Source organism: Limulus polyphemus, unplaced genomic scaffold (genome assembly GCF_000517525.1).
Source record: "Limulus polyphemus unplaced genomic scaffold, Limulus_polyphemus-2.1.2 Scaffold3654, whole genome shotgun sequence".
Lineage (NCBI taxonomy): Eukaryota > Metazoa > Arthropoda > Merostomata > Xiphosura > Limulidae > Limulus > Limulus polyphemus.
In genome coordinates, this window is record NW_013669264.1 from 19171 (window position 1) to 31197 (window position 12027).

The following is a 12027-nucleotide window of genomic DNA, read 5'->3' on the forward strand; positions in this document are numbered from 1 at the left end:
GAGGGTGCTGTTGACTAGTTGCTTTCTCTATAATCTATCAGCTCAGTATTAGGGGTTGCTATACGTAGATAGTCGTTGTGTAACTTTACGCAAAAATTCTAAAACAAAGGCTTAATCATCAGTATGACTATGACTTACAAGGAAACGAAAAATGACAATATATTACTTTGAGACAGAACCATAAACAACCTCGTAATCTCAAGGGTCAGTTGTACATCACTTGTACTTTAAACACTATTTTATAAAATCTAGAGTAAAAACGTTAAATTACCAACTATCCAAGATCGACGCTTTTTAAAGAACCTTTGTAATATCTGTTATTTCAAGTGTTCTACATTTACTTTTTCTATTATTTCAGGATGTTAACCCCATGTACCTGAGCCTAGATCCTGTGGTCACAGACCTAACAGATGGTGTCTTCCAACTATTAAACTCTAGTAAGTGGTATGACGTGGTTTTAGTTGCTGATGACAGTGAAACAAGTTCTTCTTTAGTCCGTCGTCTAGGTAACCTCATGAAGCGCCCATTGTGGCGCCCTTTGTTTGTTATCCGCCTTCAAAACAAATTAAGCAAAGATGAAATTTTAAACAGACTTAGTGATGTTGTCAAAAGCTTTAGTCGTGTGATTCTGCTACACTGTGATAAAGAATTAGCCGAAAAAGTCTTTGAAATTGCTGGCGAGTTGAATTTGTTGAGTGGCGAGTGGATGTGGATTGTATTAGAGCAGTCTGTCCACATAACAGAGGGTCCAGTTAACAGCTTCCCACCAGGTCTACTAGCTATTCGTCTTCGATCTTTTACTGTCAACCGACACAGAGTCAGAGCAGCCGTCAGAATTCTGACCAAAGCGGTTCATCATATTGAACAGAACATTCTAGTGGAAACATTTAGAGAAATCTCTTCCACTCTAAGCTGTTTTAATCCTCCAACAAGACAACGTCAAAGATTGTCTCACTTACTATACAGGTAAGCTTATATTGGCTGGTGCAAACTTCCAACTGCATTAAAGTTTTGTAGTGTTAGAAAAGAAAAATGACCATAACGACTGATTTCATTACTGAATTAGTTCTAACTCTAAAGTCAGGTTTTTCATCGTGCTTGTTCGATCACGATATCGTTCAACATGGGGTTGTGAGTGAATCAAGTTTATATTCAATTTATTTAAATTATTATAAATCGTCCGTTCCAACACTTATCGTGCAAGATATTATTCTAAACCTTATTTTTCATTATAAATAATCACACTGTGATGGTAATGATTCACATTAATGAGCCATTACTGGCATTTTGGTTGGAGGCCTCTATTTTTATGATACAGAATAACAGCCAAGAGGAAACCATACGAGTTATTCTACAAACTTTCCACTCTAAGCTTTTAACACTAGTATAATGTTTCTTTGAGAGTAAATAATATAGGAAGAAGGTTATTTGTTAAATATTATTCTGTCACATGGTAACATTTATCGAACTGGATTATATTTACACAATTTGAGCGTTCTATTGTTATTCTTATATATATATATTACGAAACGTGGTGTCTGTCCGAGTGTCCGTCTGTCTCCAGTTTGAAAAGCTGCGCACACAAGCAAAGCTCAGCATTCACTTTAGAAATGATGGGAGAACATGCATGAATAATAATGATGCCAAATTTTATTTCACAAGCAGGATATTCTACACTAACTTGTTAAGAATTAATCACACTATCATTCACATTTTAAAATGTGACGTAACTTAAAGAATACAAATGTAGATTTACTGTATGTTATTTTACATCGGCTCTTAACAAGCATGACTGAAATACTCAACAATTACTTTTCGTGGTGGGCAGTATATGTAGCTCAGATCTTTGGCTCTGAGTAAAACCAAGAGTACAACACAATTAACCTTTTTAAAGTCCGTGAAATAATTTCAACTTATAGATTAACTTAAACTTTTCCCGTCACTGAGGACGGGTATTTTTGCTTGTATATTATACAAATTGCGAGAGGTATAACCTGTTTAGACTTGCCGGTAGACCAATACAAACTAACAATTACTAAGATATTGCAACTTGATAAGATAAGTAGCTCAAGCCGTCATTTTGTAGATTTGAAAGCAATTTAAACGTTTTTGCAGAAATATAATTTTTCTATGAACTTTTAAATTAAGTTTTCCAAAAATATTAGTCTATTTTCTCGATGTAGCATATGAGAATCTATGTTTATGTTCGAAGTTAACTAGACAGATCTGTCATTCTATCAAGACCATCCCCTCCTATATAGACATATTATAACACTCCATTTAGGTGCATACACACAGAAATCTGATCATGTGATGTATCAGGTGATTGTATGATTTCCTTAACAGCAGAGATGTAAGTATCATGGTTGCTATGCAAGACAAGTGATAAGATCGGGAGCCTTTCCGATTTTTAAAAAGAGTATTATTAAAGGTTGGTCCTCTAGGGGGAGCGTCGTTATTAAATACTGTTTTTCTGTCCGGCTGTTCTCAGACCAATGTCACCAGGTTCTATTAACAGTGGAGACCCCAGTTAGAATATTCTGCCTCTAGGAAAAACTGTGACCGTCAATTACTGGTAATAGAGATAAAAATAGAGAGCGTTGTTGAGGAACTGAATTTGTCTAGGAAGTTTTGAATGATGTTTAGAGTTGCTAGCGCAGATGTTAATCAGTTCAAATTATTCAGGTTGTTTGACTTGTGTTGTGACATCATCATAATTGACCGGGATTTTAAGCTATGTGGGTCGCCCGATGGGTCAGCTATAAGTTTGCCTACTTACATTGCAAAATCGAGGATCTGATTCTTCTCGGTGGACCCCAAATAGCCCATTGTGTAGCTTTGCGCTAATACAAAAAAATCCTTCACTCTGTATGGACATAGATTTTATGGTTTTGTAACAAGAAGGGGATCCACATTTTGTTAAAATCTAAGCTTTGATCATGGTTCAAAGCTCGTTGATGAGTCTTATGTATAAAGCTTCTTTGAGTTCTCTTGTTTACAGTGTTTCTCAGCGTCTAGTATTTGGAGTTGGTTCTATTTGATAATGTGATCTATGATACAACTGTGGTCAGTTAAGGTGGATTTTTTCCAGATAAAGACGCCTGGTGGTATCTTGATGTTCTCTGGCTAGTTGTTTAGTAGTTCTACCTGTTTCTCCTATATGTAGGCTTTTTCACACAAAAAAAACAAGGTATTTTGTAGATAGGTTTGATCAGTTCATCTTTACTTGCAGGTTTTTTTATTTTTGTAAGACCACTTCTTAATGTCTTGTCGAATATAAAATACACTTTGAAGTTAAAGTTTTCAAAAATTGTTTTGAATTTATAACTTTTTGGTATAAAGGCAAAACTGCAGTTTTCTGGGACTGAATGTGTAGATTTCGAAGTGATTGGTTTTCTTTTCTCTTCTGTGATCGGATGAAACTGATGGAGTAACCATCTGATTAGAGGAGTTTGTACAAACGTTTTTTCTCCGTCGGGTATTGGTTGCTGTTACAAATCTTAGAGCCCCGATCAAACAGATAATTTATAATGTTTCCTTTAACAGATTATAACTGGTTAGATTTGAAATCTAGATAGCTATCGGTATGGGCTGGTTGTGAGACGATGACCATGTCTGCGTAAAAGAACGTCCAGAAAAGAAAAAGAGAGGAGGAGAAATACAAAAAAAGATGATTAAACAAACGTATAAAGTCAGAACCTGTAACAAACGTATAAAGTCAGAACCTGTAACAAACGTATAAAGTCAGAACCTGTAACAAACGTATAAAGTCAGAACCTGTAACAAACGTATAAAGTCAGAACCTGTAACAAACGTATAAATGACTTTATACGTTTGTTACAGGTTCTGACTTTATACGTTTGTAACAGGTTCTGATGAACCTGTAACAAACGTATAAAGTCAGAACCTGTAACAAACGTATAAAGTCAGAACCTGTAACAAACGTATAAAGTCAGAACCTGTAACAAACGTATAAAGTCAGAACCTGTTTTAATTGAACACTTTCTTCTCTAATAATCACAACTGGGGCATCTCTATTATATGGCAGCCGACAAATTATTCTAAATACAGCTTATCTCAAACGTGAACTGAGAAAGTAAAATTGCGATGATACTTAGAGTGCAAACTATGGCTAAATTGACTAGAAGCGTATGGTCTGAGTTGTGTTCCACATTTTCTGAACTGAAATTAAACTAAAAATATAGAGAAAAATGCATGTTTGTTTTTATACGACATAGTAACCGACTAGAGATAATAAAGTGGTGGAAGAAACGTTTTCATGGTAGGGCTTGGGCTGATCTATGCTTTTAATAAATGGGCAAATAACATCCAGAATGTAGTTAAGGATTGTTACCGATGAAGTTCAACCCCACAATACTGCAATGGACAAGTGTTCTTCCAAGCCGATAATGAGGTTGTAGACCGTATGCTTTATGTCCGTAGTTCATTGGTAAGACAGTGGTAAATTTCCGGATTTATAATGCTAAAATCCAGGGTTTGATTCCTCTCAGTGGACGGAACACTGATAACCCATTATGTAGATTTGCGCAAATAAATAACAACAAAATAAACAATGTCAACAACATTATGTCCGTGAAATGGTGACTTCCTCGCTCTTGACCAGCACAGTCCCTAGATCTCAGTCTGATTGAGCATGTTTGGTTGAACATCACATTGGCCATTGTAATCTTCTACCAACATCTGTGAATGTCTTGCAGACCATGCTCCTCAACAAATGATCTACATTCAAGGAGAAGGATGTTCGAATCCGATATTAGTTGTGAGTCCAGATAAAGTGACCAGACAATGTATAAGTTAAGTTATCATGGAAGCTCGATGTCCAATTCAATAAAAAAAAAATACAAACCCAAGCACCCAAATTGTACAAGTCCATAAAGTGCGAGAGTCGGTGCAGATAGTTTTTAAATATACATGTTTTATTTGTATTCAAAAAACAGTCATAAATCATGTAGAAACATGTTTTGTGCATAAAAATAGAAGTAACAGATAAACATAAATCACACCGTATATAAAGTGTGACAAATTGCATATTCTGTTAGTCTGTACGTTTGCAGACTTTCAAAATTTCCTGAGCTACATCATAAAACATTTCCTTACCACACCCTCGATCCGTGCATGACCTAATGGTTAGCGTGTCGGGTTACGGATCATACGGTCTGAGGTTCGAGACGTAATAATGCTGAACACGATCCACCTTCTCGGCTGTGGGCACGTTATGAAAGTGGTTCCATTCAAATAGCTGGACGGTGCTCTTCTGGCTGGTTGACCTTCCGCTGCAGGTCAATAGTTCAAAATTAGGGATAGTGTGCCTGAGCCCAGAAGTATCTGATCTAGCCATTTAGCCCACAAGTATATGTATAATGTGTCGTTCATTTTGAAAATTCCTATTCCTAAGCACTTTACAGAGTCTTATGCGTGTTATCATACATTGAAATTTATATTATACTCGAGAACCTTCAAAACAATAAGAAAAAGTTTCAGAACTTGAAAGTGATTTTATACGTTTAATAGTGATGAAATAAATAAAATACGAAGATTGTTCGAATACCGACAGATGAAAATTTATACTGGAATATTTTTCATGCTTATTGTTTATTTGTTGAATTTCGTGAAAAGCTACTCAAGGTCTATCGACGCTAGCCGTCCCTAATTTTGAAGTGATATATTAAAGGGAAAGCAGCTAGTCAACGACAGCTCTCTTTACCAACGAATAATGAAATAAGCCATCTCCTTATTACGACCCTATGGCTGAAAGAGCGAGCATGTTTGGTGAAAAGATTCGAATCCGTGACCTGCAGATTGCGAGTCAAGTGACCTAACCATCAGGCCCCAGGATTGTTGAATCAGTTGCAATATTACAACAACTTTGTGTAGTATCTTCCTTAAAAGTCTCAAAGTAATGATAACATTTTATTACACAAAGAAATAAGTAAGAGAGATTTTGAAATTACAGTTTCATTCAGCCATTAATTTGTAATTTTCGTGTACTTTCTGCTATTTACTCGATAGCTAATGTGATTGATTTCAGAATATAAATCCAAATATCAGAAAGTATTTAATTTACTGTATCAAACAAATTGTCAGGCTGTAATACGAGAACTTTCCAATAGATTCTTCGTACCACCGGGAAGTATTAAAAAGTGTGTACTTTACGATTATTTCCACTCACCATTCTTTGACCTTTACATTTCTCTCAGTAGGGTTTGTAGTATCTAGTCATTTATTTCTGAGCAAACTTATAATGTCTAATTGGAGTAAAACGCCTGTTTGTAAAAGAAATCTCGCACAAAATAGTGTCAGTACTACAGTTAACGAACCACATATTATATGCTATCATAATGGCTGCTATAGAGACTCTCCTTTCACAAATTGTTAAGCCACATTCCTCGTAAACAAACAAGAGGGGAGGGGGTATTTTAATTTTAATTCTGTAGTTATACAATCCTCAGGCTTACTCCATTGTTTGCAAGCCTTTGTTACTGAACTTAAAAATGTAATTTCTTATGGAAATACAGTAATAGCGTTTCATTAACATAATTATAGTTACACACCCTGTCAACATATATTTTATTTATAAAACGTGGTATAGCAACAAACATGGAAGAATTATTCTCGTGACAAAACTATAGGTGTACTAGTATCACCATTATACATTAAAACATCGTAGCATTATTGTCGTGACGAAAGAGATAGACGCACCCTACTTAAGGACTTCAAAATTACTTGTTTTACGTTACTAGCTTCCATATGACTGAATGTTTAGAATTTAATTATGTATCAGATAAAAACATACCTTCATTTAATACTTAATTATGTAGAGGGTAAAACACACCTTCACTTAATACTTAAATATGTATCAGATAAAAACATACCTTCATTTAATATTTAATTATGTATCAGATAAAAACATACCTTCATTTAATACTTAATTATGTAGAAGGTAAAACATACCTTCGCTTAATACTTAAATATGTATCAGATAAAAACACTCCTTCATTTAATATTTAATTATGTATCACATAAAACCATACCTTCATTTAATACTTAATTATGTAGAAGGTAAAACATACCTTCACTTAATACTTAAATATGTATCAGATAAAAACATACCTTCATTTAATATTTAATTATGTATCAGATAAAACATACCTTCATTTAATACTTAATTATGTATCAGATAAAACATACCTTCACTTAATACTTAATTATGTATCAGATAAAACATACCTCCATTTAATACTTAATAAAGTAATAGATAAAAATATACTTTGACTTAGTACTTAATAAAGTAATAGATAAAACATACTTTGACTTAGTACTTAATAAAGTAATAGATAAAAATATACTTTGACTTAGTACTTAATAAAGTAATAGATAAAACATACTTTGACTTAGTACTTAATAAAGTAATAGATAAAAATATACTTTGACTTAGTACTTAATAAAGTAATAGATAAAAATATACTTTGACTTAGTACTTAATAAAGTAATAGATAAAAAATATACTTTGACTTAGTACTTAATAAAGTAATAGATAAAAAATATCCTTTCATTTAGTACTTAATTGTATAGTAGGTAAAAAGCATACTTTCAAATTCCGAACTCTCTGTTTAACTGTTCAATAACTCTGCTTCAAAATTATTTTTCGTTACGTGGTTACAGAAAAATGTTTTACTAAACTGATGTCCATACAACTATATAGAATCTGTCAAATAAAATCTCACACAGATTCGATCAGTTGATTTACCAATGTAAACATATCCTAGAGTAAACACCTACTATAAAGCATACTTTTTAGTTACAGAAGTGATTATGATCGAATTGACATTTTACAGATTTCAATTCAAACGTATTCACAACCAGAAATTAGTACAGTACTTTTCAACAATTTTTTTGGTTAAATTTCTGTAGTAAGAGGTTTGTTTTGGCATATTTTATTACAATATTCGTTGTCTTGACTAATCAGTATCATCATGATATTTGTCAATAAATAATTAATTTGAAAAACTTTCTTATACACTTTTTTTTTCAAAGTAAGTTTAACATTTCTACACAGTTCAAACCTTTACGATTTTTCTTGAGACAACATAAAAGGCACAATAGAGTGTATCAGTAAACGAAACATTAGTGGTCGTCAATTGCAGTAAACTTTATAATGTTGGATTGTTTGTATGTTTAAAGTAAAGTACAAAGCTACACAATGGGTTCTCTGTGCTCTGCCCACCGCGGGTATCGAAACCCGGTTTCTAGTGTTGCAAGTCCACTGACATACCGCTGTACCACTGGGGGGGGGGGCTTTAATGTTGGATGCTCTTAAAAATGTTCTGTGTGCTAAATATATCCCAACTGACTATTTATAATAAAGTAAGCATGGTAACAACCCATAACTATATCTGCAATATTTTAAAAGTATTTTAAGTAGATGGCGCCAATTTCTATTAACTTCTTTAAATATATATAGAAGTCACGACAACATTTCTTAAAAAAGCCGCAAATTAATAATTCAAAACTAACATCAGGCAAAACTATATTAAAAGTAGATAACTGTATCATACACACACATACAACTTGATGTTCAATAATACTGACCGATATAAAAAAACCTGAGAAACAAATAACTTGCTAACATTCAAAATTAGTTATATTTCAAAACTCATTTTGTTCAAACATTCTTCAGTTCGGGCGTTTATTGTCGTTTGTGTTTGTTATATTATTTAATGTACACTTTATTTCCAGCGGTTTCTCTTCTTGTTACAACTTAATGTTTCTCCAACCTCTGTATCGTTGGATATAAAAGGAAATTCTGACCCAGAATTATTTTTGCTATTAAAATATCACACTATTAGAACGATGCTTTTTTGATAATTTTCCGTGAGTTGCATCTCACGCAGGTTTCGTTTCCACTGCATTTGTTTCGAATTATTTTCTTAGAATTATCTAATTCTATTTAACTTTCGACGTGGGTAATTATATCGCTTTATGAACAAAAATGCTATTCAGAGCAAATCTGTTGTAACATTAAAGTAATTAGACACGTTCGGTGATCTCAGAGAAAATGTATTTAATTGGCAATTAATTAAAAAACATTAAACTCACTTCAGTGTAAAAATGGTAAGTAGAAGACATGTGTATTAAAACAAAGAGAATATTTATTTTAATGAATATAATGATGAATAAAAGTCCAGTAAACGGACTTAAAGCAATAACGGATCATAAAATAAAGTAAGGGGACCAAGCGCAGTAATGATTCATTAAGTATGGTAAATAAACATGGAATATTGGCAATGATTTAGAAAGTCCGGTAAATACACTAAGGACATCAATGAATCCTAGAGCTTAGTAAGAAAACTATAGCAGTAATGATTCATTAAGTATGGTAAGTGAACATGGAATATTGGCAATGATTTAGAAAGTCCTTTAAATGGACTAATGATAGTAATTAATCAGACCGTATTTTAAATACACGAAGGACATCAATGAATCGTAGAGCTTAGTAAGAAAACCATAGCAATAATGATTCATTAAGTATGGTAAGTGAACATGGAATATTGGCAATGATTTAGAAAGTCCTTTAAATGGACTAAGGATAGTATTTAATCAGACCGTATTTTAAATACACCAAGGACATCAATGAATCGTAGAGCTTAGTAAGAAAACCACAGCAATAATGATTCAGAAGACCATAAGAAAATCAAGCAAGAAAAACAACAATTATTGTCTAAAAATAATTAAAACCGAAACGGAAACCTGAATTAAACATGCAACTGCATTATGTTTTCTCTGAAGATTATCCATGGATCAGCGTTTAAAGTACAGAAAGCCCTTTCAACCCATATTCTAAATATAGAACTTATTTTTTAGGTATTTCTTCTGATTGTAGTTGATAACTAACTTTGAATATTAAAACAAAGTCTACTAAAGTTCTATCGTTCCACGTCACTCTAGTATTTCAACGTTAATTCTCTTTTCTTTCAAGATTATTGAACATGTATAGGTAATAAACCGAGACGATCCTGCTGCAGGTAAAGTTTTAATATGTTTTCTCACTCAGTTTTTGTCAAAAAGTCAACAGCTTATAACAGAATATTAGATTGTCTAAATTAACGTTCCATATCACAGCTGAGTCAAACAAACTATCAGGACATTCCTAAAAACAATATGAATCATCGGAACAATTTAAACTGAAAACAAGAGGGAATCCTCAATAGCCGCGGCATTTGAAATTCTTTTAGGTAGGGTTAGAGTAAATTAATATACGAGACCTTTTTTTTTCTTTTTATTAGCTATATTTTTGTGCGCCAGCAATATCAAGCTTGAGGCGCGCATATCCCCGATTCGATTTTATTACTCATCAGGATCTCTACCCGACTACCCTCAAATTGAAATTCCTTTAGGCAGGATTAGAGTGCATTAATTTATGAGACCTTGAGCGTGGTCAAATACATCAATCGAAAGGGTTTGACCTCCTGAGTCGAAAACTATAATCAAATCTCAATTTGGTCAAGAGGTGACGGAGGGTTTGACCTCCTGAGTCGAAAACTATAATCAAATCTCAAATTGGTCAAGAGGTGACGGAGGGTTTGACCACCTGAGTCGAAAACTATAATTAGATCTCAAATAGGTCAAGAGATGACGGAGCTATGAGCTAAATGCTTATACTTGAAAAACTCAGAACCGTTCTATGAGCCACTATGCCGCCGTTAAAAATTGCGTTTGTCTTTTGAAGCAAAACTGAGCTGATAAGTAATTTTTTCTCTTTTATTATATGTGTAATGCTTGTGTAATTGTTCACAGATATAATATATGAATTTATGCCGATAGTTAGTCAAACATTAACTTCAACCGTCATTAAAAACAAATTATGTTGTATTTCATAAACACGTTTGCTGCTTTTTTTTTCTCGAAGCACACTAATAGTTCTAAGCAGTTTTTACTTTTAAATATCCCTTGACTGATCGATCATGCGGTTAATAATTTTCAACTATTCTTTTTTGTTGTTTGTTGTTTTTCAATCAGTTGCATAACAATGAACCGGGAGAAAAATGAGCCCAGACAAACCAGCACCAATTTTTTTTTTAACTTGAAACATATAAATTTGCCTGGCCTCTAACTTAATTCGCATTCATGAAATTTGAAAATTCTAAAAACAGCTCCAATCTTTATCTTGATGATCTCTCGCCCTCCAGAGAATGCCGCGAATCTGCATGATCAAACAAGTTGCTAAATGTGTATTTACATCGCGGGGATTGAGCCTCAGGAATATGGAAATTACTTCCTTTGTGATACTATTGGCGAAATTTGTAAACGTAAGATAGGATACTTTGTAGGAAACGAAGAAAACAAGATTTCTTACTGTTTAGCTATCGACATTTTACGCTCTATACTGACGAGAGTTTGTTGTTAAATGTGATTGCTATCCGGAAAACCATCGCTTTTTTTTTAATAAAAGAAGTTTTTCAAAATCCTCCTTAGAATAATTAGAAGTTTGTTTGTTTTTTCTTAGGTTTGGTAATATACCCTTAAAAGAGAAAAGTAGTTATGGGTATTAAGAAATATTGAAAAAATCGATTTTTGCAAAAACTATTTGCAAGAAAGTACAACCATCAATTTCTAGGCTAATTACTTTTGAGTTTAATTTTAAAAGCTGCCAGAAAATCTATACACGAATTCGTCCGCACTGTAAATTGCGAGAGTTGGTGAAATTTTTGGTGAAAGCTAAACAAGAAAAACTGTAATTTTGAAAAACAAACTAAAAGAATGTTGCGTCAGTTCCAGTGCCGCTGCTTTTTAAAGTACTTCAAGAAAAGTATCGTATTATACTCACATGGTGGTTATTACAGTATATTTTTCTATTTGATTTCTTGGGAACTTTAATCCAATAGAATATGCTCGTGCGGACATTCAACTTAACACTTGGCAATGAGGTTGCAATGTGGGGTTGATTGTTTGTTTTGTTTTTGAATTTCGCGCAAAGCTACACGAGGGCTATCTGCGCTAGCCGTCCCT

At 33.3% G+C, this 12027-nt stretch overlaps 1 protein-coding gene across 1 annotated transcript in view; it reads left to right on the forward strand.

The window, feature by feature from the left end:
* The first annotated feature begins 362 nt into the window (after window positions 1-362).
* LOC106469780 (glutamate receptor ionotropic, NMDA 3A-like) overlaps window positions 363-12027 on the forward strand; it is a 53899-nt gene continuing 42234 nt past the window's right edge. The window contains exon 1 of the mRNA XM_022398340.1: window positions 363-966. Within this exon, the coding sequence (XP_022254048.1) occupies window positions 371-966 (596 nt within the window). The 5' untranslated portion in view covers window positions 363-370. The remainder of the gene's footprint in view (window positions 967-12027) is intronic.